General features: G+C 38.6%; 1 protein-coding gene across 1 annotated transcript in view; it reads right to left on the bottom strand.

Moving 5' to 3' along the window:
• Nucleotides 1–26,740, bottom strand: part of ADGRV1 (adhesion G protein-coupled receptor V1) — a 531,821-nt gene that overhangs the window by 70,801 nt on the left and 434,280 nt on the right. The window contains exon 86 of the mRNA XM_059919079.1: nucleotides 26,244–26,401. Within this exon, the coding sequence (XP_059775062.1) occupies nucleotides 26,244–26,401 (158 nt within the window). The remainder of the gene's footprint in view (nucleotides 1–26,243; nucleotides 26,402–26,740) is intronic.

Below are 26,740 nucleotides of genomic sequence, written 5' to 3'. Positions count from 1 at the left end.
CTAAAAATAGAACTACCATATGACCCAGCAATCCCACTACTGGGCATATACCCTGAGAAAACCATAATTCAAAAAGAGTCATGTGGGGCTTCCGTGGTGGCGCAGTGGTTGAGAATTTGCCTGCCAATGCAGGGACATGGGTTCGGGCCCTGGTCTGGGAGGATCCCACATGCTGCGGAGCAACTGGGCCTGTGAGCCACAATTACTGAGCCTGCGCGTCTGAAGCCTGTGCTCCGCAACAAGAGAGGCCATGATGGTGAGAGGCCCGCGCACCGCGATGAAGAGTGGCCCCCGCTTGCCACAACTAGAGAAAGCCCTTGCACAGAAACGAAGACCCAACACAGCCATAAATAAATAAATTAAAAAAAAAAAAAAAAAAAGAGAGAACATTTCTTTAAAAAAAAAAAAAAAAAAAGAGTCATCTATCAAAATGTTCATTGCAGCTCTATTTACAATAGCCAGGACATGGAAGCAACCTAAGTGTCCATCATCGGATGAATGGATAAAGAAGATGTGGCACATATATACAATGGAATATTCCTCAGCCATAAAAAGAAACGAAATTGAGTTATTTGTAGTGAGGTGGATGGACCTAGAGTCTGTCATACAGAGTGAAGTAAGTCAGAAAGAGAAAAAGAAATACCGTATGCTAACACATATATATGTATCTAAGAAGAAAAAAAACAACGTCATGAAGAACCTAGGGGTAAGACAGGAATAAAGACACAGACCTACTAGAGAATGGACTTGAGGATATGGGGAGGGGGAAGGGTAAGCTGTGAGAAAGTGAGAGAGTGGCATGGACATATATACACTACCAAACGTAAAATAGATAGCTAGTGGGAAGCAGCCGCATAGCACAGGGAGATCAGCTCGGTGGTTTGTGACCACCTAGAGGGGTGGGATAGGGAGGCTGGGAGGGAGGGAGACGCAAGAGGGAAGAGATATGGGAACATATGTATATGTATAACTGATTCACTTTGTTATAAAGCAGAAACTAACACACCATTGTAAAGCAATTATACTCCAATAAAAATGTTTAAAAATAAATAAATAAAAATAAAATGGGGGGCTTCCCTGGTGGCGCAGTGGTTGAGAATCTGCCTGCCAATACAGGGGACACGGGTTCGAGCCCTGGTCTGGGAAGATCCCACATGCCACGGAGCGGCTGGGCCCGTGAGCCACGGTTGCTGAGCCTGCGCGTCTGGAGCCTGTGCTCCGCAACAAGAGAGGCCGCGATGGTGAGAGGCCCGTGCACTGCGATGAAGAGTGGCCCCCACTTGCCACAACTGGAGGAGGCCCTCGCACAGAAACGAAGACCCAACACAGCCATAAATAAATAAATAAATTTAAAAGAGATAAGCAAAACATTCTCTCTATAAATTTGATCTTAAAAAAAAAAAAATGGCTCCTTTGAGTGTCGGCGTTTGTGACTCTGGCATTTTTGAAGATTACCAGCCAGTTTGTCTTGTAGAGTGCCCTTAAATTTGAGTTTGATATTTTCGCATGATTTAGATTATAAGCTTTGCCAGGAATCATAGAAGTGATCCTGGGTTCTTTTCATAACATTCTATTGGTTGGCACAAGATTTCAATTTGTCCCATTATCTAGGATGTTCATTTTGGTCATTTGATTAAGGTAGTGGCTGCATGAATTCTCCACCGTAAAGTTAGTCTTTTTCCCTTTGTAATTAGTATGTATCTTGCATGGCATTACTTTGAAACTAGGTAAATATCCTTTCACTTATCAAATATCTGATTGGTTCATTTATTTATTTTCATAATATGGACTCATATATTCTCAACGTAATGGGTTATCATCTATTACTACCATTTATTTTGATGCTCAAATTGTCCTAAGTCTGATTAATGGGAACCCCTTCAAGATGGTTTCTGTGATTTCTGTTATGTCCTCATCATTCTGTGTTGGCCCAACAAGATGTTTCAAGCTCATCTTGTACTTTCCCTGCCCCAGTCCTGGTTTCCTTTAGGGCAGAATGGCGTTCAGAAACCAAGATCTGGGGCCGGGTATGGTCATTGCTATTGGGGTGCTGCTGCTCCTACGTCCTCCCAGTAGACAGAGCTGGGGAATACCTGTCTGCACACACCTGCACACACACTCATTTCCATCTAGATTTCTATGTCTATCTCTGTACAATGAAAATCATTAGTGTATACCAATATTTCCAATTCCAATCCAATGCCACAAGGTTAATTGTAATTGTCTCTTTTTTCTGTATTTGTAACTTCCTTCTCTGTTGGCAAGAAATGTATTTCTCATTATTCTTAAAATATTTACCTATTTGATCAGCTCTATTTGATTGTAACCAATCTCCCATTGCTGTTGTCCCTGCCTTGCACAGACGGCCTCCCAAATCCACTCAGGTTCTTAGGAGCCTCGTGAGTACACTCGACCCTTCACACGGATGCCCCCTCACAATGACTGGCTGTGATACTCCCTGCTTGACACCTTCCACTGGATGCATACCTGGCTCTGTCAAACTAAGGGCTTTAGGATGGAATTGTTCTGGAAGGGAAAAGAAAGGAAAGAAAGAAAGGAAGAGGGAATCTGAGCATTTTTTTTTTTTTTTTGAGAAGAAAAAAGGCTTTCGAAGGAGACCACACTGATATCTTGTCAGATATCCCCTTTTTAGAAAAAATGTCAATTGTCTAAGTTATTACAACTACACAGAGAAAATAAGAATAATATAAGACACAGTTTATGCAGATGAATAGTCCCTGTGTCATCGGTGCATTAGCACAGGAGCGAATATATTAAGATTTACTTAACTTTTTTAAAAAACATCATTCTTGTTTAATGAAATCATACAATTTGATAAAGGGCCAGAAGGCTCTTTTTTACTTCTGACAAGATACCTTAATATTTAGGAAATTGCCTAAGCTATGCTCATGAAAGTTTTCAGAGATTAGGTATTAGTCTGGCAATTGCATTCTTTGCTCTCACTGTGCAAGTACAAAATTCTATTTATGGCTCTGTGTACAGTATAAAAGGACATGCATATTTTGCATGAACAGCTAGGAACCAAATTTTCAAAAATTGGCCTGCATGTTCCTGTGAGTGCCTGGAGCCAGACAAGCGCTGTGTGCTGACAAAGCTCCATGCGGAAGCCAAAAGAGCATACCGGAGCTGACTAGGAACACCCAGGGCTCATGTTTTTCTGTAACTCTGCAGAAAAGTGTGGTAGTTTGGCAACCCAGATCAGAAACTGCAAGGAAAGAAAGCCAGTCATAAATAACTCAGTATACTGCACCAGAGACCCCAGGCTGGTTTTCCAGCAGTGCAACAAGAACTAAGACATGATTTCAGATGGAAGAAACATATCCAGAGGTACATCCGGATTTTGTGGGCCTGAACTTTTATAAAACTTGGAAAGGCTTCTTTAAAAACTAAAAATTTCAAAAGCATAATTAGGTAGAAGATCTTCGAAGAGGCCCATGCAAGTAACAGGCCCTAAAACGTATGCCTCATCAGCTTCATGGTTAACCTAAAGGAGGTGCCGTTCACCTCTGGGGCCCAGAGTAACAATGACCAAAGGGAGAAGGGGCGTGAGAGTGGGTGATGGTGGTGAAAGTGGGGAGCAGCATGCTGTTGTTTAAAAGCTACTATGAATTCCTCTTGGCAAATTGAAAATTAATGTTCTTTTAATGAAAATCATTTAGTTACATATTTCCTAAGCTGATACTTCACATTTGGTGAAATACTAGTAACTTTTCTGTTGGCTATATAAGTCACTGCTTACTGAAGCAGGCATTTAAAATAGGTAATGTTAGAAATATATGTTTAGGAGTGAATTAGTTAATAGAAAACAGAATCATTTCGATGTTCCCGATAAAAGGGAACCCTAAAAACACAGTATTGGACCCATGGAATAAGGGTATCTATATAAAGACTGTGCTATCCAGAATGTACAAGGAACCCCTCGAAGTCAACAAAAAACAAACAACCCAATTCAAAAATGGGCAATGGACTTGAACAGACGTTTCTCCCAAGATATACAAATGGCCACTGAGCATAGGCAAAGATGACCAACATCACTAGTCACTAGGGAAATGCAAATCAAACCCACAATGAGATACTGTTTGTACCCATTAGGATAGCTGTTGTCAAAAAATGAGAAAGTTACAAATGTTAGCAAAGATGTGGAGAAATTGGAACCCTTGTGCCTTGCTGCTAAGAATGTAAAATGGTGTGGCTCCTGTGGAAAACGGTTTGGTGGTACCTCAAAAAGTTAAACATAGAATTACCACATAATCTAGAAATTTCACTTCTAGGTATATGCTCAAAATAATTAAAACCAGGGACTCAGAGACCTGTACGTCAATGCTCGTGGCAGCATCATTCACAGTATCCCAAAGGTGGAAACAACCCAAATGTCCCTCAACAGATGAAAGGATAAACAAAATACAATGTACACATACAATGGAATATTGCTCAGCCTTAACAAGGAATGAAATTCTGACATATGCTACAACATGGATAAACCTTGAAAACATTATGTTAAGTAAAATAAGCCAGACACAAAAGGACAAATATTGTATTATTCCACTTACATGAGGTGCCTAGAATAGGCAAATTCAGAGGCAGAAAGTAGAATAGAGGTTACCAGGAGCTGGGAGGGGGAAAAGAGGGAGTTATTGCTTAATGGGTACAGAGTTTATGTTTGGGATGATGAAAAAGTTCTGAAAATAGATGGTGGTGATGGTTGCACAACATTGTGAATGTATTTATTGCCACTGAATTGTACACATAAAAATAGTTAAAATGGTAAATTTTATGTTACGTATATTTTACTACATGCTAAAAAAGATAGGCTTGTGTCAAGATGAAGTTCCACAACGAGGGAGAAAACAATCAATCCTCAAAGTACTTAAAATACTTACATTAGCAAGGGTCACTAATGTGAAACACAAAGTAATCTGAAAAGGTTTTAGTGAAAGAAATTACTTGTGGAAAGTATCAAAAAAACCCAAAAAACAAAAACCAAAAAAACCCAACAAGTAGATTTGTTATTTAGTACTACTATCATTAGTAAAGTCTACTTATGGGAGTTAGTAGATTCCATTGAGAATACATAAAATCTCTTTACTTTTTAGTGGAAAATATGATTTCAATGAATTGCCATTTTTAAAGGAAGTACGGTTCTATATTATGTCTTTTCTTTGTAATTGCAGTCTTGGCTTTATTGCTATGCACCAGTGACAACAATAATGGCTTTATTATAGAAATCACACCTCATTTACATGAAGCTGAAATTTATTCTGTGTTTACAATCTTCTAAAGTACTTGTTTTAATTTTACCTCACTGACCTTCTGATTCTAACAATGTGGATGTGCTACTAAAACAAACTCATCAACGTAAAACAAGGAACACAACTGCGAAATAATGTGGATCTAAGATATTTATGGGTCTATGTCCAACAATAAGCATGCATTATTTTTAAATTAGAAAAAAAAGGTAATTAAAAAAAGGCATCAAAAGGTCTTATTTCTAAAATATGGGCCTTTATTCTGAAATGAACAGATACTTGAAGGCCAAGAAGTTTCATTGATCTGATCCATTTCCTGGTGAGAAAATATTAAATGCGTTCTTGAGCTTTCTTAACAAGGGTTAATACACAATGTATAGTCACCCACCGGTATTCTCAGCAAATAAACCTAATGTTGTAGAAGAGAACAAGGCACATGTTTCACAGAACTGCCAAATCATCATTAGGATACTGTGGCTGGAACAGATAACAACAAACTTATGGACTGGATTTGTAAATTGTTCAAAGAAACACTCCAGGGCTTCCCTGGTGGCGCAGTGGTTGAGAATCCGCCTGCCAATGCAGGGGACACGGGTTCGAGCCCTGGTCTGGGAAGATCCCACATGCCGCGGAGCAACTAGGCCCGTGAGCCACAATTACTGAGCCTGCGCGTCTGGAGCCTGTGCTCCGCAACAAGAGAGGCCACGATAATGAGAGGCCCGCGCACCACCATGAAGAATGGCCCCCACTTGCCGCAACTAGAGAAAGCCCTCACACAGAAACGAAGACCCAACACAGCCATAAAAATAAATAAACCCAAAGTTTAAAAAAAAAAAAAAAAAAGAAACACTCCATACTTCATCTGGGTAGTTTGCATTCCTAACCTTGGGTCACTAGTCCTATACTTGGTTCTAGTTTTAGAATTTCCTCCTTGCCTCAGTACTTCAACACATTCCCAAAAGAGCTCTTGAGAACCATCTGGACAACAGGGAACCCACTCTCAGTCCTGTGGCTCTGGTGTCCAGACACAGTTGCAAACGTTTGTTGCAGCAGGCTAGACTCTGTGTATGTCACCTGGATGATGTGCCAGGCTCTTCACTTTATTTAGCCATCCTTATCAAACTCATAATCTCTAGCGTCACCTTCTTTCAATGAGCATTTTAGGCCAACAATATCCAAATATGCATCTCCATCTCTCCTGAGTTCTAGACCTCCAGGTCTGGAGATCCACAAAGCATCTCAAATTCAGTTCATTCAAAGCTAAACTTGCTATCCTTCCTCTCAAACTCTCTCTTCCTTCTGAGTACAAGTACCACCATCCAAATGGATTTACCCCATGACTCATTTTTCCTCATACACTGCACCAAATGGGGGGAGGGAGAGAGAACCACGCACAGAAAGCAGTCAGCACAGAGCCTGGCACAAAGTACGTGCTCAAAAAGCTTTACCTCCTGTCATTTTCACCCTCATCCCATCATCCTCACCCTCATCACCATCGTGACTTTAGTCAAGTTACAGAAACAGCATATGGCTATAGATAGCCCTCTCTTGCATCTTTAAAAGGCCAAAAAATCATGTAATAAACATGTTTAACTTTTTTGTACCTGGATTTTCCAAACTTATTTGGTGTTAGAACCCTTCTGTTTATCCTGATGTAATATGAAGATCACACAGAGAGGAGGGTTGCTTTCAATGTGCAGACTCGAAGTTCCATCACATCCAAACTGTCACTGAAAACTTCCTGACCAACCTATTTAAAATGGACCTCTCCGTATCCTCTATTCCCCTCTGTCTCCCTTTGATACTTTATTCTATTCTACTCTATTCTATTCTCTTCTATTCTATTCTCTCCCATCCCCTCCCATCCCATCCCATCCCATCCTGTTTCATCCCACTCCACTTTAAAATGCTGGCAATGAGACTCACCAATGTATTGTGACCCACAATGTGTAAACCTCTGCTCTAAAAGGTAATTTAAGTAGCTAGTAGGGTATCTCAGACATAAGGTAGATAGAGTAAATGTAACTATCATGGGAGGCCTATAGCTACCATGTTCTGACATGGATTTACCCTGACCCTTCCTGCTATAGGAAGGAGGCAAGCCTAATTTGGAGGGATCTGTACAGGTGACACGTAGATCTGCAGGCAGAGCAGAGAGTCAATACTGGCCTAGAGTATATTTTCCAGGGGTAAAGAGGAGGAATGTGAGCAAATTTTCAGAGGTGTCTCAAGACTGCTGGGACCCTAAATAGCAGCACTTTGTCAGTGGCTGACTTGAGGCTCTCCTGGATGCTACAAGACAGTTGAGTGTCAGGCCTACTTTGAGGGTGATTTATTGGGATTGAAACAAAATGGCACAAGCCTAGAATTATGGTCTCGCCTTGCAAAAACTATGTATAATTTTCAATTTGCAGGCTATAATTTTGAATCCAAGGAGAATAATCAACTTAGATGAGACCTACCCACACGGACCTTGCACGCACTGTTATTAGAGTAATACCATTTGAACCGTGTACTTCAAAGTTGCCAGAGAATATCCTACTGACGGGGATCAGATAGGTCTGTGATTCTTAAGGAAAAGGTTAAATGATCTGTATTTTTCTTGTGAGGAAAAATGTCTTGAAACTATGGGAAGGAGAATTACCATTTGGTTTCATAGCCAACATAGTAATTTTCTACACACTTCAGAAATGTTTCATAAAATCACATTATGACAAACGTTTTTAGAAGATCAGAGTTCTAAAACAACCATGAAGTCAGCCAACCAACAATTGAAGACTGGCTTAACTTAGCTTCCTAACTACATTTCCAGTTAATTAGCCATTAAGGAGTTCAGGACAGTCATCTCCAGGCATGCTCAAGCACCTAACAGCAATTCCCAACACACTCTGCTTCCATAACACAATGAAAACATACAATGCATCTTTCAACCTGCTATATCTATATTTTAAATCTTACTAGATGGTCTCATAATTTTGGGAATCAGGTTGCTATGTATTTGGCCATGACTAGCCAGTTATGTTTAAAGATAGTTTGATAGTACATCACAGAGCAGTCATTACCATTTAATAGGCTCAAGTTCAACACTGAAGTCTTGAATCAATTCTGACACACTGTCTCAGAAAAATTAACACTAAAAATAACTCTATATGTTCAAGAAAATATTTTTACAGTGTTTTAAATATGTCAGTTCCCAGAACTGTTTCCTGGTAGAGACCCTCAATCTGGATAAATGCCAGCTGACCTCAATGCGTATTTCCTTTCTTTAATTTGGTTCTCTAGCCCTCACATTACAAAACTGTAACACCAATTTAAAATTTTATTTTATTTTAATTTCCTTTGCCATGCCACTATTCTAAAAAGTCTAACTGAATGAAATCTTTTGGTTCCTCTCTGTCAATGTGATTAATTGCATCTCTTCTCCCAAAAGATATTCTGGTATCAGATTATCAGGGCATTGTCTTGTCTTAAAAATAATGTTATGTATTTCTCAAAAGCTTTGGGGATATTGCTTACCCTCTGTTGTTAAATAACTACATCTGCAAATACAGAAAACTAGTACCAAACCCACATAGAGAGCTGTTTTTAGGAATATACAAGAACAGACCATAAAGTGGTATAATACCTGTGTTATATAAAAGCTTATCGTTAACCATTAAATAATGGCACAGTAACAGTTGTGCCAGGAAGGTCTATGCATATGGAAATGAACTAATATTTTATTGCTCATTCTTACTAACAACCTTGGATCAAGCCCTTACAGAGAAAAGAAAGAGAAACCATTGTGCTAAGAAAGAAAGGTAATCCCCAGATTGAATGGCATGTGTATGATCTAGGGAGAAGGAGGCTGTGCAAAAAAACATCTACATGTACAATATTTCTATATTAGTGATCAAAGTAATTTTATCAAAGTGATTTGGACCCAATGATAAACTTTAAAATTTTCTTTCTGTATTTGTTTGTCAGTGTCATGTGTAGACCTTAAAATCTGTAAGATTTAAATTCCAACTCTTTTTCTCCTCTTTCATGTGGAATTAAAATTGTTAATGGTTACACTGTTTCACAAGTGTCAGATGTTAGTAGCAAATATAAGGTAGATACTAGAGCTTATTTTTGCCTCAGGCTCAAAACTATGTTTCCACTCCTTCCTTCCTTCCTTCCTCCCTCCCTCCCTCCCTCCTTCATTCCTTCCTCCCCTCCCTCCCTCCCCATAATCAAATTAGCTTATGTTTCCACTCCTTCCTTCCTCCCTCCCCCCTCCCTTTTTCCCTCCTTCCTTCCTCCCTTCCTTCCTTCCTTCCTTCCCTCCCTCCCTTCCTTGCTTCCCAAGCCCCCGACATGGAGCTATTTTTACTATTCAATTCCATCTTTAATAGGTTAGACAGATCCTGCTGTATTTTTCATTTGTTTGTTTCTGTCCTGTTTTTTTTTTTTTTAAACCAGGTGAAGTTTATTCTGTTACAAAGTTTGTGAGCCACATTTGTAAAAAACAATTTTTTTCATGGTGGCAAAGCAGCTTTACTATAACCATAGATTAAGTGTTTATTTGCAAAGACTCTGGCATTAGTGGGAAAATGATGGAGAGAGGGAAATCACCACACTTAGTGGAAACCATAAAATTAAATGAGTGTAAGTATCAACTATTGTTCATTTCAATTACTTGTTAATTTACAACCACATGGATTTACACTGTCTTTATAAAACTGTACAATAGAGCTTCAAATTGCTCTTCAATACTTTTAGTGTTTCCTACGACGTAATTTCTACATCTTTCTTGAAGTTGATGTATCCTAATTATAAATCACATCATTTGCTTTCCTGAAGGTTATTTATACTAAGTTTTCTAATTTCCTTCTGTTAAATTCAAATAAAAGAAAAAGATCTGTTTTGAATATGGGCAGTCAGTCAAATAAACTTTTTTAAAAAGCATGCACTGGGACTTCACTGGTGGCCCAGTGGTTAAGAATCTGCCTGCCAATGCAGGGGACACGGGTCCCAGGCCTGGTCTGGAAAGATCCCACATGCCACAGAGCAACTAAGCCCATGTGCCACAATTACTGAAGCCCGTGCGCCTAGGGCCCCTGCTCTGCAACAAAGAGAAGCCACCTCAATGAGAAGCCTGCATACCACAGCGAAGAGTAGCCCCCGCTTGCTGCAACTAGAAAGCCTGCGTGCAGCAACAAGGACCCAACGCAGGCAAAAATAAATAAATATATAAATAAATAAATGAAAAATAAAAAGCATGTGCTGAGGTTGACTGAATGGGATTTATTCATCAGAAGGCAGAATACTAGAGTGGTTATGAGCATGGACTCTGGAGCCAGATTACTTGAGGGCCATTTACGAGCTGTGTGACCTTGGTGAGTTACTTGACTGCTCTGATGCACAATTTCCTCATCTGTACAATGAGAATAACATTAGTACCTCCTAAATACAGAATACTGAATTCAGTTAGGATTTAATGGTTAAAATGCAGAATACTTAGAACAGTTTTATATAAACTTCAGCTATTGCTTATTATTCAAGAAATATATATTTATTTAAGATTCAAATATGTATTTGATAAAATGTGACAGGTAAAAGGATGAATTACATATGGGTCTTCTTTTAAATATTTTATATATACATATATAATATATATATCCACTATAATAAAAGGTAGAAGATCAATATTAGAAAAGAGGGATCAAGTTATACAAAAATTCAGGGAAAGGAGCAGTTACTTACCATTGATGGTACCAGAGAGGCCACTGGCATTTCGACTGGGACTTAAAGATGAGCCATATTTGAACATGTGGACTTTGAACTCAAGGTAGTGGAAAGAGAGGCAAAAAGGCAAATGCATAAATTAGTGTAAAATATCCCTTTTGATTGGCGTGAAAGGTCCATGAAGGTAAATAGTGAGAAGAATATTTGTAGCATGAGGTCATGAAGGGACCTTGAGGACCAGGTTAAGCAGTACAGAATTATTTTACAGGAAATGGAGAGACATTTAAAATTTCCGAGAAGATGTGTGGCCCAATCAAAACAGAAATTTCCCTAATCTCACAGGAAAGTAAACAGATTGGTGGAGAGAGCACTGGCGGCAGGGATTCCGGTTAGGTAACTGTTGCAGTGCTCAACGTGAGACATATTGAAGGCCTGGGGCAGTGGCGGAGGAGGGACTCCCACAATGGAAAGAAGGGGATGGACACAAAAATATTAAGAGAGAATCTAAAGGTGAAGTACCCCCAAATCAGAAAACAGTGAGAAACTTTAAAAATTATACAGATATTGGGACTTCATCTCTGGAGGTTCCAATTCACTGAGCCTCTAGAGAGACTCATCAAACAATCATTTGTGAAAGTGTGATTTTGATGATCAGTTTTGACAACTACTGACCTGAAAGTCTCGGAGTGTGGAGTAAAAGAAATTACAGTGGCATCAAAATTAGGAAAATGAGAAAAGGATTAAGAGGAAGAAGAGAAGGAAGAGGGAGAAAGAGTAACACAGAGATCAGAGCAATTGGGGCAGGCAAGTTGTTGACAAGTTTTGTACTTCCTGAGGACAAGTTATTATTCCCAGGAAGAGGACAGAAAAGAAGATGGGAAGACAAGTTGAGCTCAAGTTGACAGATTTGCAAATTACTACTGTGATGTGAAAAAGGCAAAGGCAATCCCTGGAAAACACGTACACTCTAGAGTTATGAGTCACAAAAAGAATGAGTCATGGCCTGGGATTTAACAGGAAAATAAAAAAGAGAGCATCATGAAAACCAAGGGAGATAGACTATTCAAGGAAGGGAAGTTATCGATTTACACAGACGAGTTTAAGGATAAGGACATGAGAAAAGTGGTCAGTAGATTTGGTGTCCAAGGTTATAAGTGATGAATGGAAGAGAATAAGCAAGGTACTCTCAAGGCTTAGCAGTGAACATAAGGTGATGAGTATAGATAGCTCATAACGACTACTCTACAAGAAGTTTGTTGGTGAAGGAGACAGGCAAGGAGGTAACTTGATAAAGCAGCAGCATTATGAGTAAGTTCTTTTAGGAACTGAAAAGTGATGCATGTTTTTAGATGGAGAGGAAAGACCCAGAATAGAGAGATGTTTAAGATGTAAGGCAATTGTGGAAAATTCAATGAAACAAGTTCCAAAAAAGGAAAAAGAGATGAAGAGCACAATTGGGAGGGTTGGCTTTGGTGAGAATGAGTTATTTACTCCCTTCCTAAAATGGAAGGAAAAATGGCAAAGAAGGGAGAAAAAAAAAAGAATTGATCAGATAATACAAGGATAGTTGAGTGAGAGAACATCAGGTTGTTTTCACATCTTATATAGAGAGTGAGACTAGAAGGTATTAAGTATAAGACTTATGGGCAATCTGTTTCAAAGACTGCCAAAGAATCAATTAAAAATAATCCAAAGGATTACTGAGAAGCAGAGATGGCTCAGTTAAGATTACTTAGACTAAATTTGTATCTATTACAGAGTAGCATTAATTGGCTCGTAAAAAGAAGAGAAGTACATGACATAGACTGGAACGGTGACTGGCAAAATTGCTTAAGGAGAGAGCCAAGTTGGTGAGGAAATCAAGGGAGCTAGTGAAAATATCCTTGGATGTTCAATCACAAGGTCAGAGAGAGGGAGGTCACAGTGAAGATAAAGACCAGTAGGAGTGAGGAACTGGGAGAGGAGGGCAGAGAGAGATATGAAGAGGGAAACGGTGACCCAGGAAGGGAGGATATCATGAGAAATGGTAATAACGGTAATATGAATAGGAAAAGGGTGGCGTAAGCAAAATGCAAAAATTTAAAAATAGGAAAAGTTATTAAGCAGGGACATAATGACCTTGAAGTAAGTACAAGATGGAACAAAAATATTTTGATATCCTGTTAGTTGGAAGGAGTAGCCTCTTATAACTGGTTGTAAGGAAAGTGATTGGTTTACGAGGCCACCATTTTGGTTATGATAAGGCAACTGAGTCATTTTATAAAAGGATCAGATCAAGTTTGTTACTGCCTTCTGGCCCAACGAAATTCAAACTTCACCTTTGATATGGATGTCCTTTTCTTCCAAAAGGAAACAACTTATAAAAATGTCCTTTTTCACGATTCAACTTTCTGAGTTTTATAATGCATAAACTATTAAGTATACCATTGTGATCACAGACGTGCCAACCATACATTTTTAAAGAAATTTATGATGCAATTGCTAATTCCCCAGATTACTTGTCCCTACTGCCTATTTCCCTAGACTTATCAACGCTATTTTCCTTTATTTCTGGATCTTCTCTTTAATTCTGTACCAGTTGATTTATTAAAGTGTGACCAAACAAACTATTATTTTGTGGCTATGTATTCTTTAAAGAATTGTATAGGCACTGAATAATAAATTGAAAGTATCTCTAAATAATGAGAATGGCAATAAATAATACATGAAAAAAGTTGCAAATCACAAATGGAATTTACATCTTAGAACTTGGGATTTGCCTGATTACAGAGAACCATGGAGTATCACAACATCACAATGTTGACACCAATTGAGGTGGCTCACAGACCAGGTTGAGTGGGAATATAGTGTTTTCAATGCCATAAATATTGCAAGATAAAACAGGCTTGAAAAACTCATTTTTCTACTCTTCAGTAGAGTTTTATATATATTCTTTGGCAATGGTCTAAATACAAATTTGAGAGAGACACGTTAAAAAAAATCAGAAATTGTATTTTCATTAGCTAAGAGTTGAATGGAAGACTTCAGTCACCCATTAAAAAGCTGAATGTGCTCTTAGATCAAAGCAATAAATATGAATAACTGTTTCATGTAATTTTCAAAAGAGTAGAAAGTAATACCTCACTGTAATTTTTCCAAGATAACTAAAAAAAGTATTTAAGGGGGGAAAAGTCCTTTGAAGGAGTGGAGTATGCCAGGAAAGTTAAAATGTAAACTTTTAATTAACTTGGGAAAAAGCTGCCAAGGAAATATTTGGGAAACTCAGCCTATGCATAAAAATTATAAACAATGGGGAAAGTTTCACTGACCCTCTGGGTCAAGCTGAGGCATGGCAATGGTATTGGCATGGCAATGGTAAGCCTATGTCAATAAGAGATGAAGGGCAAAGAGTGTGCAGTGAATCTGAGCAGCTATGCCACTGTGATGCTCTTAGACACTGGCTTTAAATGTATATCATACTGACCACATCTTCCACTAACATTCTACTGAAGCCTATTCACGATGGGTATCAAGAAATTAATTTCAATTCCATTCCTTCTCCTCCCCAACCACCATAAACGATGAAATCAGCAAGGGAGAGTGAATTCAGTTATGTTAAGTCCAGACTTATCAGACATCATGTCACTTTTAGGCAACAGCACTAGTTCAGTATGGCTGTGCATATGGAGAGTTTATGCACGGAAGTACTGGAATTTTCCTTTTACCCTACAGTTTAAGGATTGCTATTGTTTTTTTTTTGTTTGTTTGTTTTTCTGCCACACCTCACAGCATGTGGGATCCTCGTTCCCCGACCGACCAGGGATTGAACATGTGTCCCTTGCACTGGAAGCACAGAGTTCTAACCACTGGACTGCCAGAGAAGTCCCTAAGGATTGCTACTGGATGAATTAATGATGTGATCAATTTCACCTTTTAGATGTTCAGTGTGGAATGGGGACAGACAAGAATCAAGGAATATCAGTTTAAGAGAGTTGTGAGATGATGGAGGATATAACCCAGGTGCTATGAACTGAATTGAGGCCCCCCCCCAAATTCATATGTTGAAGCCCCACCCCTCAATGTGATGGTATTTGGAAATAGGGACTTAAGGAGTTAATTAAGTCATGAGGGTAGAGCCCTCATGATGGGATTAGTGTCCTTGTAAGGAGAGACATGAGGCATTTCTCTTTCTCCCTTTCTCTCTCTCCCTCATTCTCTCTCTCTCCCTCTCTCCCCCATGTAAGAACATAGCAAGAAGATGATCGTCTGCAAGCCAGGAAGAGGGCTCTCATGGGGAACCGAATTGGCCAGCACCCAGATTATGGGACTTCTCAGCCTCCAGAACTGTGAGGTATAAATTTTAATTGTTTAAACCACCCAGTCTATGGCATGTTGTTATGGCAGCTCGAGCTGATTAATACATCAGGCATAATCATGAAGAAAGGAAGAGAGAGGCATATTTGAGAGACATTTAGTAAGTATACAGGACAAAGTCTGAGTATATTCTGCACCAATTACATATTGAAAGAGTTGTTATGCTAATAAAAATACCAATGCATACTGAGTGCTTACTATGTTTCAGAGAGTGTGCTAAAGACTTTATATGAATTGACATTTAATCCTTTAATCCTTCAAACAGTGTTATAAAGTTATATATTATTATTATTATGCCTGCACTACATATGCAAATAGTGAGGAAAACTAGGCATGTTTCAGTACCATAAAGAGAGGGGGCAGTCTTTCTTGGAAATCAGAAGATGAAGAAATAATTTGCTAGCCTGGATCACTTCAAATTCTTTCTTGGGAATGAAATCTAACAATTCCTTTTATGGAATTAGAGCTCTCTAGGTTTAATTTAATGTTTACATGTTATTTTTCTCAATGAAAGTTTTGATAACAAAATGGTAAACTGTGAAGCATTGGTGTTGGCCAGAGTCACCTGTGGTTCTAATCCCAACTGCACAACTTAACGGCTTTGCAAATCTGGACACTTTCCTAAGCCTCTCATTTCCTTCATTTTCTTGTCTCACTGTAGGAATAGAAATACCTGTTTCACAAGATTCTTGTAAAAAATTGAGATAATATATACGAAATGCTTAGCCCAGTGTCTGGCATACGGTGACTGGTAGTGGTGATGAGGATAATGATGATCACCACCAGGGCCCAAGTCCATCCACAGCTGCCACTTACATGCCTTTTACTCTCTCTCCCAACCCTACCACATCCATGCTCTATGCCCGCTGCCCACCTAGAAAACAAATGTAAATTGAATTTAACAGTTTAGTACTGAAATAGCCTGAATAGAGAACCATCCTTGTCTCATCAGTTTTCAACAGACTAGGTAAAAGGCAGTCACTGAGGTATAGACATTCAGGAAACTTGAGTTTTAGAAAGACCCAGCTCTGCCACAAATTACTAGTCCCTTTTCTTCATTGGTTACATGTGTCAATCAGGAGTTCAAACAGAAATTTAAGCTTTCTCTCAACTCTCTGATTTTATTTTTTACTTTTTATCTCGATGTTCTAAGCCTTAGGAAACTAATTCCTGATGTTATTGTTCTAGGAGTTTTTAATGAGCAATATCAAATCCCCAATTTTTTCAAAAACAATAATGAAAAAAACCAACACACATTGAATGACTACACATCATCTTTCAGGCTCAAAGATTCCTGATTTGAATCTTTGAAGACTGAGGTCATAGATATAATTCTAAGCAGAGGATGAGCATCCATAATGTTTCTTTAAATATTCTGGATTTTCCCCAGCACTACTGACAAAATGTGGGAAGACTAAACTGTGCTCACAAAGATTTTTTTAAGCTCAAGTGGAAGAGATTGTTCATTGTGTAGTGAGGAGCTCTGGGGTTTTCCTTGGGTCCCTAGGCATTGTTTTTTATTTTCTTTTCAGCAATGGAACTGGGAGTACACTGCAAACAAGCAGCTTACTGCCAAGGACATGTGAAACCTGTTATATTGGTCATTCTGGATCCGATTCAAGTACATACTGTTGCTAGGTAAGATTACTTTTACTTTGCTTTAGTGGAAGCCTCAATTTTGGTTTAGGGAAAAAAAATCATATTGTGTTTTTCCATTTATATTTATAAACCATGTATAATTTAAAATGATAATGACACACTTAGAATTCTGTAATATATATTTGAAATGACAAGCAATAAAAACTAAAATAAAACCGCACAATAAAATAAGAATGAAAATAGAATTTAAAATGACAATGACATACTTAAAATTTTGATGTGAGAATAATAAGGATACTAGAACCAGAGTGTTTCAGCTATTGATTGCTACATAATAAAGCAGCACAAAACTTGGTGGCTTAAAATAATTTACAATCTGGGCTGGGCAGTTTTCTGCTCTGTGTGGTGTCTACTCGGGCTAGAACCTACAAGAAGGCTTTTTACTCCCATGTCTGGAATCAGACGCCTGAAACAACTATGCCTATTCACATGGCCACTCCATATGACTAGCTTGGAGTTTCTAACATCATGGTGGTCTCAGAGTAACTGGACTTTTTTTTTTTTTTTTAATTTTATTTTATTTATTTTTATTTTTGGCTGTGTTGGGTCTTCATTTCTGTGCTAGGGCTTTCTCTAGTTGCGGCAAGCGGGGGCCACTCTTCATCGCTGTGCGTGGGCCTCTCACTATCGCGGCCTCTCCTGTTGCAGAGCACAGGCTCCAGTCGCGCAGGCTCAGTAGTTGTGGCTCACGGGCCTAGTCGCTCCGCGACATGTGGGATCTTCCCAGACCAGGGCTCGAACCCGTGTCCCTTGCATTGGCAGGCAGATTCTCAACCACTGCGCCACCAGGGAAGCCCGTAACTGGACTTCTTACACTGTGACTGGCTTCCAAGAGAAAGGAAGCTGAAACTGCCAGTCTTCTTAAAGGCTAGACCCATTATGGGGCAGTATCACTTCCATCAGATTATCTTATTCTAAGCAAGTCCAAAGAGTTAAAGGGAGGGGAAATAGACTCCACTGCTGTATGTGAGGAGAAGCACACATGTAAAGGGAGGGAAATAATTGATGGCGGCCATCTTTGGAGAACACAACACAGAGTGTACTGCATTTACTAGGAGCTATTTCCTTTTCTTCTTTTTCCTTTGGCTTATATTGAGTTTCCCTGAACTCTTTTTGAAATTTCTAAGATGTCAGGAGAAAAAAAGTTACTCAACCTTAGGATGAAAGGGATGATACTTCATAATATTCATTAGAGCAAGTTTCCAATGATTTTCATAATAGCAATGGAATCTTGATTTACATTAGTACTGTTGTTCTCTAAATATGAAGACATGGAGACTCAGAAGAAATGGAAGCATTCATCCTCAAATATATTACCAAGCAGAGAAGCGGCCATTATTGTACCAGGAGATTCCAAATACCTCAGATTCATGTTATACATGGCTAGCTGGATCAAGCCACCTTTACATTTTTATATATCATATTGAAACATATGCATGGGATTTTTATAAGAAAGGGATTTGTAATCTGCTTCCTCTTTATTCAAATTAATTTTCCTTCCCTGATCCATGAATCATTCCTCACATAAGAACTGGCTGATGAATCAGAAAAGAGTCAGTAAATTCTAATGAGCCTAAAAGGAGAGACAAGCTTATCATTGCCAGAGATCAAAACCAAACCCTAAAATTACAGGCTTTGTTTAAAACACTAAAATTTAGTTCAGGGAACATACCTTTATCCTGACTCATTCTCACTGCACACTCACTTCACTGAAGGAGGAGGAGGCAAGTGAATTTCACTAGGAGCCACCGACCTTCGAAAATGTGGTTCACAGCAGTCGAGCAGCAAAAAGGGCACAGAAGGAAGCAAAGCTGACATCGCTGTCCCAGCCACGCTCAGAAAGGGAGGGACTGACAGTGGCTGTCTTTGGAGACTACAGCACAGAGTGTATTTGATTTACCAGCAGCTCTTCCTCCGTTCCCCCTTTCCTTTGGATTTCAGTGGAAATTTGAGCTCTGAAATTAAGGGATGTCAGGAGTGAAGAAGTCACTCAAAATATAGAGTGTCAAGGGGTTGATACTGAGCAGACATAACCAACACACAAGTGTTGATGTAAAATTGCTCCTGTTGTCAGGCACATCTAATCTGCACCAGAGTGAATAGTTTGGAGAACAGTTCTATAGAAATATGGAAGATTCCAGCCCAAACAAAATGACTGATATAAGCTCTTCAGTTATTCAAACAGGGCTGATGCTGGTGTTAGCTAATCACATCTGTTTTCCAAACCTAAAACTCTAAGTTAATAAATAATCGTAATCATTCTAGCTACTAAAAACAAAAAACAGCTTGGCTATAAGGAAACTATAAATTGACCTTTCCTTCTCATAATGCATCTTACTCATTGTTAAAGGTAATTTATAAATAAACAAAAAACTCTTGACAAGGTTTGACCAAAAATACTCAAAATTTAACATAATTTGGAAAACTAGGAAACTGTGCTTCTGTAATAAAAGGGGATTTACTTTCAACTCTTGATTTATTATTTGAGAATATATTTCTCAGGCTACTATCTAATACAGTTAAGCCTTGAACAACGCAAAGGTTAGGGGTGCCAAACCCCCTCGCAATCAAAAATCCACATATAACTTTACAGTTATATATATAATAATATATATGTACTTTCTGCATCTGAGGATTCAACCAACAGTGGATGGTATAGTACTCTAGTACGTATCTATTGAAAAAATCTGCATATAAGTGCATAGTTCAAATCAGTGCTGTTCAAGGGTCAACTGTAATATCTGAAAATACTCATCCAATTAAAAAAATGCAGGGGACTTCCCTGGTGACACAGTGGTTATGAATCTGCCTGCCAATGCAGGGGACACGGGTTCAATCCCTGGTCTGGGAAGATCCCACACGCCGCGGGGCAACTAAGCCCATCCGCCATAACTACTGAGACTGTGCTCTAGAGCCCGAGAACCACAACTACTGAGCCCGCACACTACAACTACTGAAGCCGACATGCCTAGAGCCTGTGCTCCACAACAAAATAAGCCACCACAATGAGAAGGCTGTGCACCGCAACAAAGAGTAGCCCCCACTCACCACAACTAGAGAAAGCCCGCACACAGCAATGAAGACCCAACACAGCCAAAAATAAATAAATAAATAAATAAATAAAAATTTTAAATAAATTTTAAAAAATGCAGGGCAAAATAAAACTAAACTATAAACCATCTCAGCTGCCTTAGGAAAAAGGGCTATTTTGCATGCTTGGAATTGTAGAGAACTAAGCCACATCTGCTTGAGACTACAGTCTTCCCTCTGTATCCACTGGGGATTAGTTCCAGGACCCTGCAGGATACCAAAATCCAAGGATGCTCAAAGTCCCTTATATAAAATGGCATACTATTTGCATATAACCTACGCACATCCCCTGGAATACTTAAAATAATACCTAATACAATGTAAATAGTTGTAAACACAATGTAAATGCTATGTAAATAGTTGCTGGTGTGTGGCAAATTCAAGATTTGCTTTTTGGAACTTTCTGGAATTTTTTTTCCCAAATATTTTCCGACCCATGGCTGGTTGAATTTGCAAATGCAGAACGTGGTGATACAGAGGGCCGACTGTAATTGGAACTGCCCTCCTTCTCAGATATAACGTATACACGGGGTGTAAAAAGTGCAGGAATCTCAGAGGAAAGAAGAGAAGAGGCTTGGTACCAGTCTGTGTTGCATTTGAAGCTTTGGCTTTTAGAGAACGTAGTGGCAACTGCTTGCACTGTGGACTCAAACTCCTCCTGAGTGGGGTTTGTGCCAATTATTCTAACAGTAAAGAATATTAGAAGCAAAGACAGGGTACTTACTATCCAGTTTTCAAAAATACATATGTGGGAACTTTACTAATATAGTAGACTTTTCAGCATTCCCCTACCCCTCTCCCCCCATTTTTAAACAAGGTAGATATTTATGGGTAGTTATGTTAATTTCTTTCTTTAATTCTAGAAAATTCTCAACATTACCTCTTCAAATATTGACTTCTCTCCATTCCCTGTATTCTTTTCCCCTGGCAACGTATTCTCATACTTCTTAGCTCTGTTTTCATATTTTCTCTTTTTTTGTATCTTTCACATGAATTCCTTAATCCTAGCTTTGGATTCTAATTAATTAATTCTCTCTTCTCTGTGTCTCATCTATATTTTATCTCAAATATCAAGATATTTAAAATTTTCAACTAGTATTATTTTTCATCGCCAAGATTACTGAAATTTTTTCATTTTCATATTGGTCTGTTTTAATTTTATTTGCTTATATCTATTTTTGTTTTTTATGTTTAAGTGCTTTGAATGGATACATCTTCCTTTATGTCAGGGGTCAATGGTCAACCATTTTCTGTAAGGGCCAGATATTAAATATGTTAGGTTTTTCAGGCCACATGGTTTTTGTTGCAGCTACATATACTCAACTCTGTATTGTGAAAGCAGCCATAGAATATATGTAAACAAATGGGTGTGGCTGGGTGTCAAAAAAAACCTTTACTTACAAAAACAGGTCACTGCAGCTACTCTGGAAAACAGTTTGGCAGTTCCTCAAAATGTTAAACATCGAGCTACTGTATGATCCAGAAATTCCAATTCTAGGCATATACCCGAGAGAAATGAAAACACATGTTAATACAAAAACTTATATATAAATGACCATAGGAATGTTCTTCGAAATAGCCAAAAGGTGAAAACAACCCAAATGTCCATCAACTGATGAATAGGAAAGCAAAATGTAGTATGTTCACACAATGCAATATTATTTGGCAATAAAAAGAACTAAGTACTGATACATGATATAATATGGATGAACTCTGAAACCACTATGTTAAGTGAAAGAAGCCAGACATAATAAAAGACCACCTATTCTATAATCCCATTATATGAAATGTCCAGAACAGACAAATCTATAGAGACAGAAAGCTGATTAGTAGTTACCTAGGGTTCAGGGAAGTGGAGAATGGGGAGTGACTGCTAACAGGTATGGGATTTCTTTTTTGGGATGATGCAAATATTCTAAAATTAGATTATGGCAATAGTTACACAACTATATAAATATAATAAAGACCAATGAACTGTACAATTTAAACAGATGGACTTTATGGCATGTAAACTATATCTCAATGAAGCTGTTAAAAAAATAAATAGATAAAATGGGGAAACAGGTGAGTGGCTGGCAGGGCCATAGTTTGATGATTCCTACTTTATATTTTTGAGGAGCCTAAATAACTTAACAAAGTTATTTATAGTTTATTCTATTTTCATATTATTTTCTGTGTTAAATTCATCTCTTTGACTGCTGATTTTAAGGGCTATCTTTGTTAGTTTTCCTCCAATGTTTGGGACTTTTATATTGCAGCTAATTTTGAGTAGAAAGCATTTGCTTCCTTGCTTGTTCTCTCTCTCTCTCTCTCTGGCTACCTTATTCTGTCTAATGGTTTTGTGGTGGCCTCCACTTAACCCTTCTGTCCAAAAAGGACTAGTTTGGTGTCATGGGTCTTCTGTCCCCATAATGACATATACATATGAATATGGCAGATAAACCCTGAACTCTAGAGATTTTGGCCCAGGAACTTGGTGAGATGCTTCCTCTGCTTTCTCTTTGGGCTCCCAGATCCCTAAGCCAAAGCCCAAGCTACTATGGCAGCTCTTTTTCAGGTTCCTTTCCTACAGGTGCTACTGCTCCAGTCTACCGGCCTTGGGTGAGACCTTTAATTCCCAACTTACCACCACAGCAGTTGAGATACTCCTGCATTCACAGGCTTGTGGACCCAGAAAACATCAGGTCCTTGACAGTAGCCCAGCTTATACTTTGTGTTTCTGCTCTTTCTGATCCACAATTCATCTTCTTTGTAATTTTCTCTTGTTATATCTTGTCATTAACTGCTATGTATATGGAGCAGGGAAATGGGCAAAACATGAATTTACAGTTCTTCTTGACTGGATATTTTTCAGGTCAATGCAATGGAATTTTAGCAGACAGATTCAAAGAGAGTATCAAATGCTCCTTGGTACAGTAGTAGATTGACATTTTTTTTCTTGAAAATTTGAATTCAAGGTAAGTGGAACATGTTCAAATGGAAGAGAGTTAAAGGAGGTTTCAGATAAAATGTAAGATATCAGCTTAGAGATCGAAGCTGAACACATAGTTTTGGGAATCAGAGAAGTCAAGGAAAAAATGATAGTCCTAATAATAACTTTTAAAGGGATACCTACAAACAGATCAATGAGATAAATTCTATAATTTCTACTTCTGATGATATGGCTCTTCTTCTTGCTCTTCTTCTTAAAGCTATATTTAGCTTGGGGATCCATTCCTATAATCATAAGATTTTATGGTGCATTGATGATGATTAATTTATTCATTTAGTCAACAAATATTAATTATGCTCCTGCTATCTACTGAGCACTCTACCAGGCTCTGGTGATACAGAGGTGAATAATAAGTGGTCCTTACCCTCAAGGAATTCATAATTTATTAAGGAAATCAGCCACACACACCAAAACAAGTCACCATTTCATTCTGAAATAAGTGCTAAGTGCTGTAATGGCTGTAGGAACAAAGTGCTTTAAAAGTATAGAAGAAGGAATGAGTAATGCTTATTTGGTGTGGTTCTGTAAAGAGGGAATTCCAAAGGCATCACAGAAGAGGTAGCATGTTGGGAGCTTCCAAGATTTCTATAAAAGAGTGAGCAGTATCTTGCTGGGAGGGCTTCCTAGGGATTAACTTGTGTTCGTTCAGCACACCACTTTTACTTAGATTATGGGTTTATTTAGGACAGCTTTGGGGAGATAATGAAGATTATGGAAGGGTAATAAGCACCTTCCACCTCTCTTTCATCCACACTTTCTCACATTATTTACTAAACACATGAGTTTTATCAACTGATGATGAGGAGTTCATAGAGGGCACCTTACATGAGCAAAGATGACAGTATCAGGAAATTTTAAGGATGAGTAAGAGTAGGGGCTTCCCTGGTGGCAGAGTGGTTGAGAACCCACCTGCCAGTGCAGGGGACATGGGTTCGAGTCCTGGTCTGGGAAGATCCCACATGCCGTGGAGCAACTAATAAGCCCATGTGCCACAACTACTGAGCCTGCGCTCTAGAGCCCGCAAGCCACAACTACTGAGCCCGCGTGCTGCAACTACTGAAGCCCGTGCGCCTAGAGCCCATGCTATGCAACAAGAGAAGCCACCGCAATGAGAAGCCCGTGCACCGCAACGAAGAGTAGCCCCCACTCGTTGCAACTAGAGAAAGCTTGTGCACAGCAACGGAGACCCAACACAGCCAAAAATAAATAAATAATAAACAAATAAAATTTATTTTAAAAAAAAGAACAAGTAAGAGGAGTAAACTGATGGCATGGTCAGAATGCAGGCTGAATGGTAACTAACTTGGGGATGAAAAGATGGCCCAGGGGTGGACTTATAGAGACTCTTGTGTTATAAAAAGCCTGGACTTTCTTCTGGGCAATGAAAGAGACTTTGAATGATTGTAAAGCTAGAGAGTGAGGGGAGCCATTTTGTTGAAATATAGACATCTGAGAAAATGATATTGGAGAAGAATTAGAACTAGTGACCTATCAGGAAAACACTGTAAGAGTCCAAGTGAGATAATGACTGTTAGTTTGAGTGGGAATAGGGGAATCAGAACTGCCATAATTTTTTTTATTTGAAAAGCTACAATAAGAGCAATGCTTCTATTAATATTTCATTGCAAGAGAGGTTTCGCTAGTTGAGATAGAAGTGTGCTAGCGCTTTTAGCATTATGTTCAATGCTTGAGGGCTGTTTTTCAGATAATCAGAGCATTGTTTATCTACTGTAACCGTGATGGATCATATCCAAAAGGCACAGGGGTGATTCAGGCATGAAAGGACTAACTCGTTAGGTGAGACCCGTATGATGTTATCATTATTGAAAACATGCAAACATTGGCACTTTTATATAATATACGTAACAAAATAAATCTGGTTATTTGGGGAAAGAAACAAACTTTTCCTTCAAAAGAGAATATGCATTTTAATAAAATGAATCTCAAGTTGAATAAAAGCATAGCTTCTAGATAAATTCTATACCCCGTGAAAAAGTAGGATTTCTATATTGAATATTGCTTTTTTAACTGAAGAATCTAAGATTAATCATAACCTTAAATAATATTTCTGCCCACATAATAATTGCATGCTAAATGAGAGAGAAGAGGGAAGAGTTGGCTAGATACAACTATCCTACAAACTACCCCACAGACTAATATAAAAGAGTCCCTTCTCTTTACACAACAAGGAACATCTTTTTGCATCTTCCCTGACACAGTTTAGGAGCTAGAGGCTTTTCTTATATTAGAATGAATCCTTTTATTAGCCTATAAATGACAATATCTATTGAGTCTCTAATAATGTATTAGACATTATTATATTATGTTTTCTAGGGACTTCATATATGGTATCTTGCTTAAACTCTGAAAAGCACTTAAAAAGTGAAGAACTTCTCCATTCATTTGGCTTTAGATTTGTAAAAGCTTAGAAAAGACTAGTCTTCCTCTTGGCCCAAGAGGGATTCCCCCCACCCCCAGCTCATTAGATTCTCCCTAATATCACTCAAACCATTTTAGAGTGAGTTTTCTGTATGTAGGTGTTTGGTTATTGTTCCTTAAAAAAATTCCTAAGAGACGCTAATCTAACAACAGAAAAAGAAACACATCATAAAAACCTGTGTTAAGTATGATTCAAAGGGAAAAAATGAGCTGTAGTGAAAGCCAATTTGAGCTGGAAAGACTGTACTCTTAAGTAACCAGACATGTGTAGCCACTTATGAAGCTGTCTGGTCACATATGTTTTTAAACATTTGTCATCACAGTCAGAACTCCACATGCAAAATACAGCACTCCCAAGCATTATGGAGGTTTGTGATGAAGTCTCAGAATCTGAAAGAAGTGAACAGATTTCACAGGTTGAACACAGGTTGTTACTGCTTGAGTTGAAGAACACTTGGGGAAGCAGCTCCTGAAGACTGTGAGTCATTTACTTGAATATTAATATCTTAGGGACAAAACTGGCATCAGCAATAAAACCTGCAGAGCCCTGAAGAAAGAGAGATGTCAGGAAGTCCCAAGGAGCAGGAGAAATTGGAGAACTATAATTTAACTTATGGCTTCAGAGCTGAAAGCTGAGTTGAACCTCACTCCTTTTCTTGATAAAGAATATTCAGTGATCTTTTCCCTCCATTAAAAGTCCCCACCTTAAAATACAAATACAGTTTCTTTCAAACCTGCAGCATTTGTTCTTCCTCTGAAGACATCATCATATGCTTTCCACTGTGGCTTCACCTGGTAGGCATGGATGAACACCACAAGTACTACCACGAGGCACATTAGCGGAACAAGAGCTGCACTGAACAGAGCTGCATAGATGTTTGGGATGAAACACCTGGAAGAGACAAGCGAAGAGATAACTCAGCTTCAACACAAACATTTCTAAATGCACCATGCATTACATCACCGCTTTATACTAGCTCTTTGTATCTAAATGTTGGCAAAAGCAACTTTCTGGCTTGCCAAATTGGAGCTCTGTTTGGGTAGAGGCTACATGACTAAATCTAACTCACTGCTTCACAAAGTGGGTTCCATGGAACATGCATATCCTGAGGTGCTCAGAAAACTTCAAAAAAGGTTACGGCCAAACAAATTTCAGAAATGCATACTTGCTTTTCCAGCTCTGTCTTCTTCGTCTAATGAGACCACGGTTTCACTAGGGACCACATGAGGG

This window comes from Balaenoptera ricei, chromosome 3 (assembly GCF_028023285.1).
Source record: "Balaenoptera ricei isolate mBalRic1 chromosome 3, mBalRic1.hap2, whole genome shotgun sequence".
In the NCBI taxonomy this organism is placed as follows: Eukaryota; Metazoa; Chordata; class Mammalia; order Artiodactyla; family Balaenopteridae; genus Balaenoptera; species Balaenoptera ricei.
Note: the sequence above shows the minus strand (reverse complement) of the source record. Positions and strands in the feature narration are given on the sequence as shown.